Genomic DNA, 17,599 nt, shown 5'->3' with positions numbered 1-17,599 from the left:
AGCAATCATCAGTCAAATAATCCGCGGAAAGTGCTGCGTGTGATGTAGCCCACAGTCAGTGCAGGTGCAAGGTCACGTCACCAGGAAGAGTGTCACCAGGCTTGTCCGGCCCTCGGGCTACTTGACACGAAACTTTTTTCCCTACGGGCATGTTACTGAAATCGTACATCAATTTCGGAACGTCTCCATCCACCGTTCTGGTATTTATTCATTCATTCCTTGGCCACTGATATCCAATCTAGTTACAACGGATCGAAGGCAGCTTGTAATAAAAGGCATCGCTGTAACAGGATGATTAAATCAGGGCCACACAATAAGAGCAGGGAATGAAAAATTAGTGGTTTCATGACGAAACGGAATAACCAAGACAGGGAGGAATCAATCATTGTGTCCAGAAACTCTCGAGCTAAAGAGAGCTGGGTTGTCCCCACCGAGCAGCAGGAAGCACTGCTGAGGGTATGTCAGCCTGGGCCACAGGGACACCTGGGGAAGTCACCAAAGGCTCAGGTCGCTCACCGGCCGCGTGCCCTCCCCAGGGCTGTGCCAGTGCGCTCAGCCACCTTCCCACACTCCGCCAGAGCAGGAAACAGGTCGTGTCCATCCAGGACAGAACCTTCAGCCCCCTGTGCCGCTAAATGCAGAAGCCCCCAGAAACGTGTTCATCAGGAGGCCCTTTCTTTCCTTAACAGATCCTCAATCAACTTAAACTGAGATTGTTCCTTTGCCTTTTTTTTTTTTTTCTTCTGTAAACTAGGATAGCACATTAGCTTGTCGAGTGCGGCTAACAGGCCTATAGCTTTTCATTAACTAAACTTTGGGGATTTCCTCTGAGGGCAGTTCCAATCAGTTTTCCAAATAAATTTCATTCCATTCTCCTGTGCAGGATGAATCGCTAAGGCCCCTGTCCAACCGTGGGATACCTACCTCTGCATGTTTCTGTGTGACTCAGCCATAGTCCAAAGAGCTAGGTGATATTTTAGCTTTTTTTTTTTTTAAGTTTTTATATATTTATTTTGAGAGAGAGAGAGAGAGAGAGAGAGAGAGAGAGAGAGAGAGAGAGAAAGCATGCATGAGCAGGGGAGGGGCAGAGAGAGAGGGAGACACAGAATCCGAAGCAGGCTCCAGGCTCTGAGCTGTCAGCACAGAAACCGACATGGGGCTCAAACCCACAAACCGTGAGATCATGACCTGAGCTGAAATCAAGAGTCAGATGCTTAACCAACTGAGCCCCCAGGTGCCCCAGTATCTTAGATTTTAACAGGTAGCACAAGACAAGAGGTTCAAGGTCATCCTGCCTTAAAATTCGGGGAAATTTCCGCCAAAAGGCAATTCTAGCTTCTTTATCATGAATTGAAAACCACGGACTTCTTTAATAAATGCCACCGGGGACATTAATGATCGTGAACAGCAGGCAATGAATAGCAGGGCCACTGCAGAACCCACAGAACATCCACATCATCGTCTAAGTGTCCACTCTGTATAATGAAGCTTTTCCAAAAACCAGCTCATCAGGTCAACCACAGACTCACCGAGTTAACAAAAATGAAGACCTTAGAGATGGAGTGTGCTCATTTCTGTTACTTGAGGTTGAGACTTGGAAAAGATCAAACACGCTGCAGAAACCTACCAGGCAGGTGCAGGAATCCTGGACTTGCAGGTGAGACGGGGGGTCCACTCGCCAGCACGAAGAGTTCTTCCTAACAAACGAAGGAGAGACTCGGTGATCTTTCCCATTACAGAGCTATTTGGTCCCCTAAAAGAGAGTTCCATCAGCCTCCAGCTGGTCCCAAGATAATCTCTCCTGCTGCAGAAGGCAGGGCTCTATTTCATTTGTTTTCCTTTGAGATGCTAATCTGAGGACAATGTTTTATCACAGTGACAGTATTTCCATTCTATTAAATGACACTCACTTGGCTGGCTGTATAATCCACTACCACACGGCTTCCGGGACGTTCACGGTGGGTGGGGGCAGCACGCAGGCTTGTCTGGATCCGCAGGCACCTGGTCTCAAAACACCAGGTACTTTGGGGCGCCTGGGTGGCTCAGTCCGTTAAGCGTCCGACTTTGGCTCAGGTCACGATCTCGTGGTGCACGAGTTCGAGCCCCATGTCGGCCTCTGTGCTGACAGCTCAGAGCCTAGAGCCTGCTTCAGATTCTGTGTCTCCCTCTCTCTCTGTCCCTCCCCCACTTACACTCTGTCTCTCTCTCTCTCAAAAATAAATAAACATTAAAAAATTTTTAAAAAATGAAAAACCGAGGTAGTTTGAGCACCAAGGCAGCAATTAATAAGCACAAGATGCTGCTAATTCCTCGCGGTGACGTAACACAGTGATTTAATCATCCTTGAAAGAAAACCGATGATAACACTTCCACTATAAAGAAACACTGCACAACAGAAACCGACGAAAAGCACCTGCCTAAGGGTTCCCAAACCTTTTATTCCCAAGCTCCCCCAGAGCTTCTTCTCTGGTAGGACCCATCCTTGGAATTTCTTTTTTCTTTTCTTTTTCACTAGTGCTTGTACATCAAAAGTCGCTTTAGTAATAAGTACAGTAAAACCTTGGTTTGCAAGCGTAATTCGTTCCAGACACATGCTTGTCATCCAAAGCACTCATATATCAAAGCGAATCTCAAGAACCACTGACTCTGCTGTGTTCATGTGATGCTTAGCATCACATACAACTCATGTTGTGAGACATCGCTCGTTTATCAAGTTAAAATTTATTAGGAATGTTTGCTCATCTTGCGGAACACTCGCAGAACACGTTCCTCGCGATCCAAGGTTTTACTGTATTCCTATCCACTCAGAACTTGGTTAGGAAGGGGGGAAACGCACATTTCCTAAACGACAGGCACCCTGCCCGACATGTTTGCCAAGACTTCTCGCTGGCCCCACTTTTCAGAAGAGTCCGTGGAGGCTCCGAGAGGTCGGGTAGCTCGTCCAAGATCACGCAGAGTAAGACAAGTGTCTCATGCCCTGAGCCCACGCTCACGGTCTGGGCTGCTCTGCTCCAACATGAAAACACCAAGGTGCCAAATGTCCAGTCCCATGACAAGAAACTCCTGCACTCATTGCTTGCTGACCTAAGTCCCTCGGTCTGTACCAGAGCGAACTCACTTTCCTTGAGATCTGCAGACCACTGGCCCTGAGCGCCAATGGCCAGACTCTCCCAGAAGACAAAGCCTAACCACATTCGAGAACAGTGCAGGCAGATACCAGCAAGTCTGTCTGGGAGCATGTCGGAAACGGCTGACCGCCCGGGCACCTGCTTGGCCTGCATGCAGCCCCCCCTCCTCCCTTTTCCCATGCCTTCCCCTCTGAAAGCCTCCAGCTTGGCCTGGACAGGGAAGACGGCCGTTGGGACATGAGTCCACCAACCCCCACGTGGCTGGCTCCCAGGATAAAGCGAACTTTCCTTTCCCACCAGCACTGGTCTCTCAATACTGGCTTTCCAGCAGCGAGCAAGGGAACCTGAGTACAGAGCTGGAGCTCTGTCTGGTATCAGGGCCACCCTGTCATCTGAGATGACCGCTGCTCTTTCTAGAGAACCGGGAGCCGCTGATGCAAAAAGAGCAGATGGTAATTGCCCCCAACACACAGCTAATACATGGTAGAGCTGAGATATGAGCTCAGGCAGCCGGTCCCTGAATCTGGGTTCCCCGCCCCTTTACCTCCATGGCCAATCTGCACACTCTCTTTGCTTTTAATGTGCGACCTCCACATCCGTCTTGACAGTCCCCTCTGAGGGAATGTGTCGCCAGCCATTCCTAGTTGTGAGGACCTAACATCAGGAGCGCCAGGAACCTCAGACCACCAGGATGGTTCCTCATATTGTAGCAACATAATCATGGAAATAACCTTACACCTCTCCCCACCTGACTTTTAAAGTTCAATGGGAATATAAAATTTGCTGACTTCTGCTTTTGTTCCGTGTAAACCATTAATGAGAGTGGGAGGGAAAAGGGACCATTTTATCTCAGAGACGTAGGAGAAAGTGTCACCAGACTACAGCCTTTGCGACATGAAACTAAGTATTTAAATCTACCGGTCAGCTCCTAAAAATTGGCAACTTTGGTACATTTTAAAATTTAAATTACACATCATCTACTATTATGAGAAAGACTTACATTTCGAGTCGGGTTTATACCATAATAGATTTTTCTGGAGCTCTTTACTGCCTTCCGTATGAAAAGAAGTAAAAGTCAAGAATTCATCATCACACCCTCACATATGATGCTCCGAGAATCTCAACAGAAAAATAACCCACAAGCAGAACCCCACTCATTTTTTTTTTTTTCCCCCCCCCCCCCCACTCATTAATTTAAAATGTTTCCTCTAATTCAACAGCTAAGTGATTGCTCAAGCCAACCAGGAAGGGAAAATGTCCCTGAACTAGAGATATCCCTGAATTCAATACTAGTTTATAGTTTATACCCACAGAAGGAAACTTACTGCAAAGTAAGTAAAACCTTTTGCATCCATCTGGGACCTTAGTGAATCAAACCTTGTTTTTGTAACATGGGCAGAAAGTATTAATATAAGTATTCACAGTGATGGGTTCAGGGAAGGCTGCCCCCAAAATGCTACTGGGGCATATTGATTATTTTGAATTAAAGTTACATAAGAAAGAGCCGGTGTGAGCCAGGCACTGTCTGACCCTTTGTCCTGAAAGCCGGAGATAAATCTCCCTGTGAAAGGTACTCTCTCTCCTCCTAGCTGGAGAAGACTGTATAAAGAAACCTTGTTACTTCTTTACTGATTCCCCACCCCAAGCCCAAACTTCTTTGTCCTGTCAATTCATCACAAATGTACTGTTTCTTTGTGTAAAAGGTCTAAGAGTTGCCTGCTTTGGTCACTCCTTTGAGTCTTTTATTTCCATGAGCTCCCGTACATGCTAATTAATTTTTTTTTCTCCTGTTAATCTGTCTTATGTCGATTTAATTACTAGACCAGCCAAGGAACTGGGAAGGGAAGAAAGGAAAAGCCTTCAGCCCCCAAAATAGCAGCACTCTTGTATGAGGCAGCCCCCCACCCCCACCTTTTGTCATGGTGACCAAGAAAAAAAGGGCAGGAGCGTTACAAAACAGGAATGAATGGGTTAAGAATAGACCAGGTGGATTTCACAAAGAGGAGGGAGAACACCAAACCTCAGATTCTGGAAGGAAAAGAAAGGCTGAGGAGAAAACCAATGAGGGTGGGCTGCGGGCAGGGCTGAGGATGGGGCTCCAGGCTAGGGGAGGGGGGGGTTACAGGGAGCCATCGGGGGTGGCCTGAAAGGAACTACAAGGGAAATCTGTGTCTAAACAGAATTCTGAATATGTTCCACTGTCCTCAGCACAGATTCTACCTTTCTCCCCCCTCTTGAGAGATTTGATAAAGAAATGTCCTTTTATCTGCTCTGTCTCTATGACAGGTGGGGCCAGCACTCCAGGAGGCTCCAGGAGGGCCCCGGGCTAGATGTCAGTTGCTCAAAGTGTGCATTTTACATCCCGCCTGCTTCAGGATCGCCCTAGAAGCTCCTACCCACGACGAAAAGTCTTTGTTTTTCCGCAGAAGACATCTCTGAACCCACTACTTCCCTCTCGAACTAATTGCCAACATGACTAATGAGCCAGATGTGTCATCACAAATTAGAAAAACGTATTGCCGATATTGCTTTACTGTCTGGATTTTTATATTTATTACTTAAAAACAGACGCTTTGGTCCTTAATACATCATTATGGTTTTATCACTTTGCCCACGTGCTCTACCCAGAACTGCAAATTCCTGGAGGAGGGCCAGATCCTGTAGCTATCTCGATTCCTATCACTGCAGTGTATTTATAATACACCCTCAATTAATAACAGTCAAGCAAAATTAGAAAATTGCGTACGGAGAAAGGCATGCTTTAACAAGTTTCCATTAAAAAGTCATCTCAATATTATCATTTTCAAATCCTAGAAGAAAACAATGTTCAAAGTAATTCACCCCCAAACTCAGGAAACTTTTAAAAGTTTCTCTTTTGTTTTTTGTCAAAGTTTATTTATTTGAGAGAGAAAGAGAGAGCATGCGTGCACACATGAGTGGGGACAGGCAGAGAGAGAATCAGCCCTCCTCGGGGCTCAGACTCACAAACCCTGAGATCATGACCTGAGGCTTAACCAACTAAGCCACGCAGGCACCCCATTAAGTTTCTTTAGTTAAAAAAAAATACCATCTAGGGGCATCTGGGTGGCTCAGTCGGTTGGCATCCAACTTTGGCTCAGGTCATGATTTCACGGTTCATGGGTTCAAGACCCACATCAGGCTCTGTGCTGATAACTCAGAGCCTGGAGCCTGCTTCCGATTCTGTGTCTCCCTCTCTTTCTGCCCCTCCCCCACTTGTGCTCCGTGTCTGTCTCTCTCTCTCTCTCTTTCCAAAAATAAACGTTAAAAAATTTTTTAAAACATATGATCTTTTCATATGTACAAGTTTGCCCTAAAAGTAACAGTTTAATACATATTTCATATTTTCTTGCTCCTTTACGCTTTTTACCTTTGGGTTTTGTCACACAAATTGAATGCTATTAATTATTAATTGATGTTTCTGCTACAATAGAAAGCATACCCACGAAGCCTGTCTGCTACTAACCTACTGGTTTGGCTAATGTTCATTTCACAAGATGGAAACCCTCCATCAGAGCTCCGAGTTGCACAGGAGACGGTGCTCTGGGTTGGCAGCTTGCACCCTCACAAAGCCATCAGATACTTACAGGTCTGGGTGTAAATTGGGGTTTAAACCGTCACAGAGCGGATCCTCATCTGCAAACGCCCTCAAAAGCACGTGGATGAGCTCCTGGTCCTCGGCCCCACTGCTGCTCACCAGAACACAAAAGAAACAGGGTGGCTTTGTTAGTACTCCCGGCTCAGATCACAGGACAGCCACCCTGGTTGAGTTGATCCAGGCAAACGGTTCTTAGAGCAGTGATCTCAGCTGTAGAGTTTGTATGGTAAAGCCAAATCAGCAATAAGACTAAGGATTTTTTTCGAGGTGCCTGGGTGGCTCAGTCGGTTGAGCATCCGACTTCGGCTCAGGTCATGAGCTCGCAGTTCCTGAGTTCAAGCCCCACGTTGGGCTCGCTGCTGTCACCCTGTCAGCACAGAGCCCGCTTCGGATCCTCCCTGCCCCTCCCACACTTGCACTCACCCAAAGATAAAATATTAAAAAAAAAAAAAAAAAAGATTAAGGATTTTCTCAAAAGCAAAGTATTGCCCACACAGATACGCATTTTTATATATTTGCATTCACAGTGTATTATGTTTCTCATTTTCTTATTTAATATTATAATATTACCATCTTTGGCACTTTTGCGTGGTTTCTAAAAATGAATTTTAAAGGTTGCATGATATTTCATCCTATTAATATGTTAAAATCTATGAAAAAAATTCTCTTAATGTGCAGCTCTGGTTTGTTCTGCATATTTGTTCTATGAGATAGCCCTGCAACGAAACTTTGTACTTTCATGTGTTTTGTTTCTTTATGTGAGCTACATGGAACAACACTTTCTTGGTAAGAAGTCCTCAGCATAGAATCCTGGGTGTGCTTTAAGTGTACATTGAATGATAGTATTTATTTAACAGGCACAAGCTTCAGAAGCTTGGTAATAGTTCAAGCAGCGTTAATAGATGATAGATAGATAGATAGATAGATGACAGCTAGATAATGTGGTAGGGTACCCTCCCTAGGTTAAAGAAAACGTGAAGGTAACCTGGCCATGTGCGTACATGACAACATCTCTCGTGACCTTGTAACACGAGACCACTTCATCAGACTGCATGTTTGTGGGTTACCATATATGGGAGACAAGTAAAAAATACACGCCATGTGGCGTTCAGGGCTCAGTTCTCTGGGTACGAACCCAACTGAGCCGTGCTGGCACGAATAAAGTTGCTTCCTGGAAAGAAAAGCCTCTGTGTCATGACTCTGTGCAAGAACCCTGCTACAGGTAGATAAGATAAAAGAAAAGAAAGAAAAAAGAAATTTTAAAAAATAGTTCAGCGTTGGTGAGAACCAAGGCCACCAGTACCGAATTTACTTACTGAAGACACGTCAGTGATAAGACACACTATCCCTCGAGCTTGACAGAGGTGTGGAAACAATCTCTATATTAAATTTTATACATCAATTGTAAGAGACACCTTGACTTGAGAAATCGTACAGGAAACGATCATTTAAAGCTGTCTGAAATGGACTGATAGGGAATGGCCTTATTTAAGTTAATTAAAACCCTGAATGACTGTGTTTACAAATGAAAATGTATTACTTTCTAGAACTTACACTGTGTCGTTTACAAAATGCTTTTGAATGGACGTGATTGGGAACATTTATTCCCAAGATAAAGAAAAATGGTGTATTATTAGCACGATAGATTACTTATCTGAAAGTGACCTCAAATCTCTTTGGAAAGGAGCTCATAAATTAACAAAGGCACACAAAGGTTTATTTTAAAGAACTTAAAACAGTAGCTTCTCTTTTTCAATAGTTTTTTGTTTTGTTTTGTTTTTTGTTTGTTTGTTTTTACTGTTTATTTCTGAGACACGGAGAGAGCAAGCAAGAGAGGTGGAGAGAGAGTGGGGGCAGAGGATCTGAAGCAGGATCGGTGTTAACAGCACAGAGCGGGGTTTGGGGCTCGAACCCGCCAACTGCCAGATCATGACCCAAGCAGAAGTCAATCTGGACCCGCCCCGACCTCCCAGCCCCGCCCTATCCCACCTGGATCCAACTCGACCCTCCGCCCCGCCCTAATCCACCTGGCCGCGCCCCGCCCCGCACAGCCCCACCCCATTACATGGCCTTCAGATCCCGAAGATCAGCCCTGACCTTGCAGCTTCCCCGTTTCCCTGTTGGTCGCAATTCATCTGCAGCATTTGAGCTCTGGGTTCCTTCTCCTAAGAGCCCTCTGCCGCCTCCTCCTCTCCTGGTCCTGCCCCGAAGACATCACTGGCTTTGAACTGTGCGCCCCTCACCATGGAAGAAAACAACCCATGAGAGAAAGGGCACAGGCTCAGAACGGCGGTTGGAAAAGAAAGACCAACTCATTACACCGAGTTAGTTTTGTGTTTCTGCTGAGGACAACTTGGTGTTCAGGGCCGTCACTGTGCAGAAGCTTGGGATACACTGCTACGGCGTCCAACACAGAATAATTCCTTCTAGGAAAACGCCATCTTCCCCACTGCATACAATACAACAGAGGCGTGAAAGCATTCAGGTGGTTTACAACCAGCCCCACAGGATGTGCGACAGCTCTGGACAGAAATGCACAATAATGAAGCATGCTGAAATTTACGGCACAGAAATGTTTCCTAAGTAGGCACTGTGACCTCCCTATAAACAGCCTTCAAGTTTCTGACAAATGAGAAAACACTTTTACAAGCAAAGAGACATATTTTCCACTGAAATGGTGCCCATAAAAAGAAAACATTATTTGTAGCATCTGTGGAAACACTCTGGATTGTTCTCTTTTGACCTATTAATCCGAGAACAAATATGAAAGCTTAAAATACTTTTTTGTGTGAAAAACATATTGATCTATAAAGTGGTTTGCTTGGAATAATTACTAAGGGCAAGTTTAAAAGTTATTTACAGTTTACTTTCTACTAGATTTGTGCTTAGGTCTAGAGGTCACAGTTAAAAACAAAACAACACTGGCTTTAAATTGTCCCTGTTGTCGTAAGAGTCAAACGCTTGTTCCTATGGCTTTTTGTTTGTCTTCAAATTCTTGGCCATATTTTAAAGTGCTATTAGAACCATGTGAAATCTGTCATTACCAGACTCTAGGAAGTGAAAATTAGTGCTTAATTCTGACTCCTGAGGCAGTTCCTAAACAGCATACTGTTTCTCTCTCCATGTTATCCGCAAAATTTACTGTGCATCAGAGTGACCCAGGGGGCATGCTTGAACAAACGCGTTGTCCTAACACCTTTGGGGTGCCAAAGGGGCTTCCAGTTGTTAATGAGAGCCCCCTAAACTGGAATCCACAGGTCTGATGCCAAAATGATGAAAATATCAAGCACTCTAAAGACAAAGAAATCCTACAAGATGACAGACAGAAAAAGTTGCCTAGGAGGGAAAGAGAGTCAGAAAGACTGAAGTGAACCAGACTCCATGCCTGGAAGCTGCAAGGTGATGAACCACAATCTACCCACGGCTCTGAAGAGGCCAGCAGGCAGAGAGGCCGGTTGCAAACCCAGGTGTCATCCACAGAGCAGGGCAGATCTGCATGACCTCCAAGTGAACCAGGAGAAGGGACAACAGGAAATAGACTGAGGTCACTTAGGAGGAGAGAGAATGCGCGTCGGGGCGAAAACCTTTGCTGTGTGCTGGCACACCTATAAAAGCATCGTACACCCCCAATTTAGCGGACGTGCGTAACACGTGGTCATGTGCAACATATGGATTCTTAGACTAGAAGGGAATATGCCACCAAAACATGCTCTTTGGCATAAACATTTTCTTGAGCTAGTTATTTTATTTTTGTTAATGTTCATTTATATTTAAGAGAGAGAGGGAGAGAGAGAGAGAGCACGAGCGGGGGAGGGGCAGAGAGAGAAGGAGACAGAATCTGAAGCAGGCTCCAGGCTCTGAGCTGTCACCACAGAGCCCGACACGGAGCTTGAACTCACGAACCAAGCGATCATACCTGAGCTGGAGTCGGACGCTTAACCAACTGAGCCACCCAGGTACCCCTTGAGCTAATTATTTTTAAGAAATACACGAAAGCACTAAACAGGTGCAAGATTATAATCACTTCGGGGGCGCCTGCGTGGCTCAGTCGGCTGAGCGTCCAACTCCGGCTCAGGTCATGATCTCGCGGTTTATGATCTGTGCTGACGGCTCAGAGCCTGGAGCCTGCTTCCGATTATGTGTCTCCCCCTCTCTCTGCCCCTCCCCTGCTCACACTCTGTCTCTCTGTTTCTCAATAATAAAAAAACGTTAAAAAAAAATTTTTTTTTAAGTTTACAACCACTTTGGAAAAGTTTGGCATCACCTCCTGAAATAGAAGGGTCACATACTCTACGCAACTGATCAGCAATTAACATTTCTCTGAATGAACCCCTAAGAAGCTCTTGTATATGTAAAACTGGAGATATGTGTTAGAATATTCTAGAATGTCCATGCAGCACGGTTCACAATCACAAAAAAAACTGGAAGGAGCTCATGCTGTCCATCATTAAAAAGGAAGATTAATAAGTTGTGGTGTACAATTCGTACAGGGGAATATTGTGCAATATTCAAAACAAGGCATACACACCAACACGCAACAATATGGAAGAAGCTTAGTGATGCGCTTATTAAGTGAAAAAGGTCATTCACAGAGAAATGGTATTCTTTCATAAACTTAACAGATAGAAAATTGGAAGGTGTTGAGAGCAGAGGCAGGGGGGTGGGAGAATGGGGTACGGAATACAGGCACAGTCCTAGCCTCCGCAGGCTTCACGCGTGCTCATTATACAATCAAACCCAAGTTAAAAAAAAACAGATGAAAATAGGCTTCGTGTGGCCAATCCAGCATATTAAAAGCTCTGAGAAGTTCAGAGGAAGGTAACCTAATTAACTCAATAGCAGCTCAATCAATCCCAACAGGAAGATGGATGGTTTCGTGGCCGTCAGCACTGATACCCAGAGGAACAGTCCTCCACAAGACAAGTTTTAAGAAATGCCACTATAAACTAAACCCGATTCTATCGCCGCCCACATTTTCAAGCCTCATCGTGCCTCCCTCCATTCTGCCTGCAGGATAACGTCTTTTCTACTTGGGATGCCTTCCAGCACCTGTACACTCACACTTGTTTCTTTCTCTGTCTGAAGAAGCATCTCCTCTTGCCTGGGCAGCACCCAGGTATCACTGAGGGCTCCATTCAGGTGCCACAGCCTTCAGAAAGCCTTCCTTGACCCCCGCCCCCCGTCAGATGGAGCCCCCCACCCGCTCTAGTACAACCCCACACGGTACAGCTACGCCTAGCGTCGCATTTATAAGACTCCCTGTTGATGTGTTCGTAGGGTTATCTCTCAGCTCGACTGTGAGCTTTCTGAGAGTTGGACTTGTGTCTTTGCAGATGTGTGTGGAATGAGAATTAGATCCGGGAAGCCTGAAGGTACTTTCCATCTCGCTCCCCAGCTAGCATGTACGAGAACAGGGTCTTCAGCATGAGGACCTGGTCAGAAGGGATTCTTCTGTGTGTGTTTATTTTAATCTCATGCCACCAAGAGATAGGACAGAGTCCTACACAAAGCACTAAGTTCAGCTGAATCGGGCCGAAAGACTGATCACCTGCAGGCTCTGGGGGAGGTAAAAATGCTTCTGAAGTTCACGGTTGGGGAGAGAGTAAAAGCTATGAATTGATTTGTGCGCAAATATTTTAGGGATGCCTGCTCGGTGCTGGGCGCTGTCCAGGGACAGTCAACTTGGTCTGGGCTATGCCGTTTGCCATCTGTCTTCTCCCACTGGACTGTGAGCTCCAAGGATGCTGAAGGTGAGCATCAAAAAGAGAACACAGAGGGGTGCTCAATAGGGGCACGGAGGTGCCCACGTGGATGGAACTTCATAAAAAGATCACGTGTAAGTAGAACCCAGAAAGAAACAGCCATACCGATGAGTGGGGCAAAGAATGCTCTTGGGGGTCAGAGACTAGACACGCAAGGTCAGGGCAGAGTTTGGATGTTCCATGAGCTGGACAAAGCCGAGTGTGAGGGTGGACCGAGCGGATAAGAAAAGGGCGGCCAGGACATGAGTCGCGAGGGGCAGTCAGCACCTCGAAGGTTATTCTGCCAGGGAAATGTTTTCTAGAGCCTGCTGGTGATCGCAACATGCCTCTCCCATGCCATCCAGCAGCACAGATGAGATATTAGGTCCGCTCCAGGGTGTAAAGCCAGCTTTCATCAAGCACTGAATTTCTTCTGGGAAATAGACCAATTGCTTTCCATTCACCATCTCTGAATCATTCCCACAAAATAACGTGCCACTATTGTCTCACGAGAACGGTACCGAGTACGTACAAAGGTGCACGTTCATACAGAGAAATAAATCGTGAAGTGCTCACGGTGAATGTTGGGAGGCCGCTAGTTAACGACACCCAGTATGTCTCCATATGCCACATTCCAGGCACCATCTTGCACACCACGGGGGGGTGAAGACCCACCATCACTGTTAAGTCTTCTACTAATTTTAATGTCCGGTTGCCCTTCCGCAGCCAACAGAAGGGCATGGTTTTTTATAAAAAGCCAAGTTCCTCTTTTTTTGAAAAGTGACTAAAAATGTGGCCCAATCCAGTGGTATCTGATAAGGAAGTTACCCTGAAAACGTACGGTGGGATAAACAGTGTTCCCCCCAAATTTCACGCCCACCCAGAAGGTCAGAATGTGACCTTGTTTGGAAATAGGACCGGTCCTTGGAGATGTAGTTCGTTGAGACGAGATCATACAGGATGAGGGTGGGCCTGCTCCAATATGGCTGGAGCCCTTCTAGGAATTGGGAACTTTGAACACAGGGCCACGCGGGGAGAAGGCCGTGTGAAGACAGAGGCAGAGTGGAGGGGTTCCCTCAAGTCCCAGGTCTTCTTCAGGTGGGGACTAGGGGCCAGGGTGAAGTCCATGTTCAGGTAGGACCCTGTGGGGTTCCCCAACGGGGTGAACATAGCAGCACATTAGGAACATCGCTTCCTGTAAGGACTGAAAGCCCAGCCTAGAAGACGGAGGGGGCCATGGAGTTTCCTCCAGATATTCTCAACTGCATGCAGACAGTTGTCTTTCCATGGTCCATGTTTTGTATGCTCACTTGAAGCAGAGACCTGTCCAAATTAATTCTGGAAGACTTTTCCTGCTTCATATTCATTTGGTTGTGTGTGTGTGTGTGTGTGTGTGTGTTTATATATTTTTGAGAGACAGAGGGCAGGGGAGGGAGGGACAGAGAGAGTGGGAGAGGGAGAACCCCAGGCAGGCTCCGCACTGCCAGCAAGGAGACTGATGCAGGGCTTGAACCCATGAACCATGAGATCATGACCTGAGCGGAAACCAAGAGTCCAACACTTAACCGACTGAGCCACCCAGGGGCCCCAGATTGTTGAATTCAACTTAACAAATACTTAATGAAAGTAACCTTTTCTAGACCCTGCGGCAAGAACTAACCGTAGAGAGACATTAGGTCTCACTCGTGACCCTCAAGGGAGCCACCGTGTAGGAAGGCAGGTGGGGATCTCCAGCCATCGGTTAGAGCACAGGGAGATCCCCGTGGCGTGGCAGACACACAGAGGAGAGGGTGGAGGCTGAGGATCCCGGGAGGAGGGACTTCTCAGCCAGACTTGAAAACGTTCTTATTTCGCTGGGGACATCAGGGGAGTGAGCAGAAAAGGTGATTTTGGGTTTCCTTACACATGGAAATGTGCAGCTGCATCCCATCCTGCTTTATTATTTTTAACGTTTCTTTATTTTTGAGATGGTGGGGGCGGGGGGGAGCAGAGAGACGGGCAGAGACTCCCAAGCAGGCTCTGAGCACTGTCAGCACAGGGCCCGATGCAGGGCTTGAACTCGCAAACTCTGAGACCATAACCTGAGCTGAAACCACGAGTCGGATGCGTAACTGACTGAGCCACCCAGGCGCCCCTACATCACGTCCTTCTGATGCGCAGAGCCCGGGGCCCATGGGGCAGCTGAGGCTGAACCTCACGGAAGCCTGGAAGGCTAGTGGGCCACGTTGGGACGTCCAATCACCACCCCGCGGACAAGCGGGAGCAACTCAAGGGCCTCCAGCAGGCCCTTCAGGTCCCGCCCCCACATGGGGTGAGGAGCGAACATGGGGTGCTCAGCGGTGCCGAGGCCACGCTGTGGCCTGTGCTCATGCTGCATCACCGTCTGCCGGCTTCCCCGGGGCCTGCCCTGGGCCAGCCTGCCTCCGCCCTGAACAAGCCCAGAGTCCCTGGCACCTCTCAGTTTCGGGGTCCCCAATGGGGAGGGGGGAGTCCCGAAGCCCTCTGCAAACAGCAATCAGCTGGCAAGGCGTTCAGGATAAAACAGAGCCAGAGGCTTGGGTCACAAACTGGTTGGTGAGGACCCGAACCAGTGCAGACACATTCCCTGCACGCGGCTTTTCTCTCACAGGTGTACCAAACAGCGTGTAGGACGGCTGTCACAGAGGCTTGGTCACAAGCAAGCACCTTCCTCCGCCCCGCAGCTGGCCCCCAAGGCATCCGAGTCAGAGACCTCTGGGCTACAGACCGAGCCGCCAAATCCCCAGGTTTTCTGGACTCATAGAGCACAAAATCCTCTGTGAGCCACACGGGCGCTGTCTGCTCCCATCACTCCTAAAAGTGACAGAAGAGAATCTCTCCAGGGCATTTTTTTTTCATTTGTGTTTTCTTTTTTTTTTTTTTTCTAATATATGAAATGTATTGTCAAATTGGTTTCCAACATTTGTGTTTTCATGAGGATTTGCATGCCTCAAGAAATGTTAAGTAAATTTAATGTAGGCATATAACTGCATTTTCTCAACTCTTAAGATTTGAGAGGCATGAGGATGTACTGAGAATGGTCAGCACACCGATAACAGGTTTCCAGGGGCGCCTGGGTGGCTCAGTCGGTTAAGCGTCTACTCTTGACTTCAGCTCAGGTGATGACTGCAGAGTTCATGAGTTCAAGCCCTGCGTCAGACTGTGGGCTGACAGCACGGAGCCTGCTTAGGATTCTCTCTATCCTCCCCCACCTCACATGTGTTCTCTCTCTCAAAATAAATAAATAAACATTTAAAAAATAAGGAAATGAAATAATAATAATAATAAAATTTCCATGTACCATCAAAGTCAACACAGAGATAATGCACCGAATGGTTTTTGAAAATCAGGGGCGCCTGGGTGGCTCAGTCGGTTAAGCGGCCAACTTCAGTTCACGTCATGATCTCACTGCTTGTGAGATCTAGCCCCACGTCGGGCTCTGTGCTGACAGCTCAGAGCCTGTAGAGCCTGTTTCAGATTCTGTGTCTCCCTCTCTCTCTGCTCCTCCCCCACTCACACTGTCTTTCTCTCCTTTAAAAGTAAACAATAAAAAAAAAAAAAAAAAGAAAAGAAAACAAAAAAAAAATTTAAAAAGAAAACTACATGCAGGTCTGACTTTAAAAACCTGTTGACCAGGAGTTAGGCTAAAGAGAAAGTAAAGAAACATAATGAAAATACTATGTAGCACCCCATGGAGTTCACCCATAAATGTTAGAAAATGGCAATCTGCCCACATTTGAAGTAACAAAGCGGGGTGAGCCATGGGCTGTGTGTGTGCTTGTGTATATGCACCTGTGTATGTCTGTGTGCGTGCACTTGTGTATGTGTGCATGCACGTGTGTGTGCACATATGTATTGCGTGCTCGTGTGTATGTGTCCGCATGTGCGTGTGTGTGTGCACCTGTGCACGTGTGTGCGTGTGCGTGTGTGTATGTGCATCTGCAGCAAATCTGGAGGAATAAGAGCAGTGAACAGCTGTTCTACACAGGATATCGTTCCTGTGCTAAGATTCAGACGGTGGCACTCAGATTCAACACAGACAGAGCTGTCATGTAACGTATCACCCACTGGAGGACACTTTGGGGAGTGAGCAGGACAGGTGTAGTATAGATGCCGAGAGAACAGGACTGCTTTCCCGAGCAAGCCAGGGCACATGGTCGTCCTGCCGGGGAACCCGGTACACAGGAGGAAAGAACAGCGATCTCAGGGGAGAGCAGTTTTACTGCCAAACAGCGGGCTGGTCACCCCCCTGCCCTCTGATCTGGGGCAGGCACGAGAAATGTAGAGAACCGGAAGCAGGAAAAGTTTCCTTCTGTATGGACCACTTCTGGCAACATCTTCGTTTCTGCCTCCTAACTAAGGACACGACTACTCTACCGAAATACAGACTACGAAAACATACGCCCGTTCCTTCTGCTGAGTCTGGAACGAAAGAACAGAAGAGGGGCGTTCGGAATCTCCTCTGGCTCACGCACCTGCAGCAGATGGGGTTCCACCTGCACCATTCTGAGAAATGGAAACAAACACACGTCCACCGTGAAAAGACGAACTCTTAGAAACGGCAGAAAATACTACAATATCCCTCACTCATCTCATTTAACATTAATTACTTCCTTAGACGCCCCATGTCCCAACACAGCCACACTGGGGTTAAAGATTCAACATACGAAAGGGAGGGAGGGGATTGGGGTGGCATACGCACCCATGGGGCTGATAGCGGCCACAGATCCTTGGTGGTCCGTGGCCTGTCTGACAGCGTGGCTCTAATCTGGGCCTCTGTCTGGGCACAAGCTTCTCCCTGGGGTGTGTCTGTTCACAGGGTGCCGAAGGGCAGCAGAGAAGATGCCCCTGTGACTTAAGGATTATCTTGAGCTGAAGGCAACTGAGAAGCAGATACAAGAGAAGCTCTCTGAGCCCCCCCTCATTTGCCTAAAGGCAGGACACAAGTTTGCACGTGGCCCCTTCTCTCCTCTCTACCAGGAGAGACACAAGGCAATCACCAGCACCAACTCCAGGCCTTTATCAGCCCAGACACGCACGAAAGGAATCCATACAACAAACATTGCTACATAGCCCTGTCTGCCATTCGTTCCTTT

The 17,599-nt window shown here is 47.1% G+C and overlaps 1 protein-coding gene across 1 annotated transcript in view; it reads right to left on the bottom strand.

Moving 5' to 3' along the window:
- The window catches only part of ABCA13 (ATP binding cassette subfamily A member 13), a 313,586-nt gene that overhangs the window by 133,679 nt on the left and 162,308 nt on the right, over positions 1-17,599 (bottom strand). The window contains exons 31-32 of the mRNA XM_049642263.1: positions 6,734-6,835; positions 1,628-1,697 (exon numbers count right to left, since the gene is read on the bottom strand). Coding sequence (XP_049498220.1) covers positions 1,628-1,697; positions 6,734-6,835 — 172 coding nt within the window. The remainder of the gene's footprint in view (positions 1-1,627; positions 1,698-6,733; positions 6,836-17,599) is intronic.

This window comes from Panthera uncia, chromosome A2 (genome assembly GCF_023721935.1).
Source record: "Panthera uncia isolate 11264 chromosome A2, Puncia_PCG_1.0, whole genome shotgun sequence".
In the NCBI taxonomy this organism is placed as follows: domain Eukaryota; kingdom Metazoa; phylum Chordata; class Mammalia; order Carnivora; family Felidae; genus Panthera; species Panthera uncia.
The sequence above is the reverse complement of the archived record's forward strand: the minus strand, read 5'-3'. Positions and strand labels throughout refer to the sequence as shown.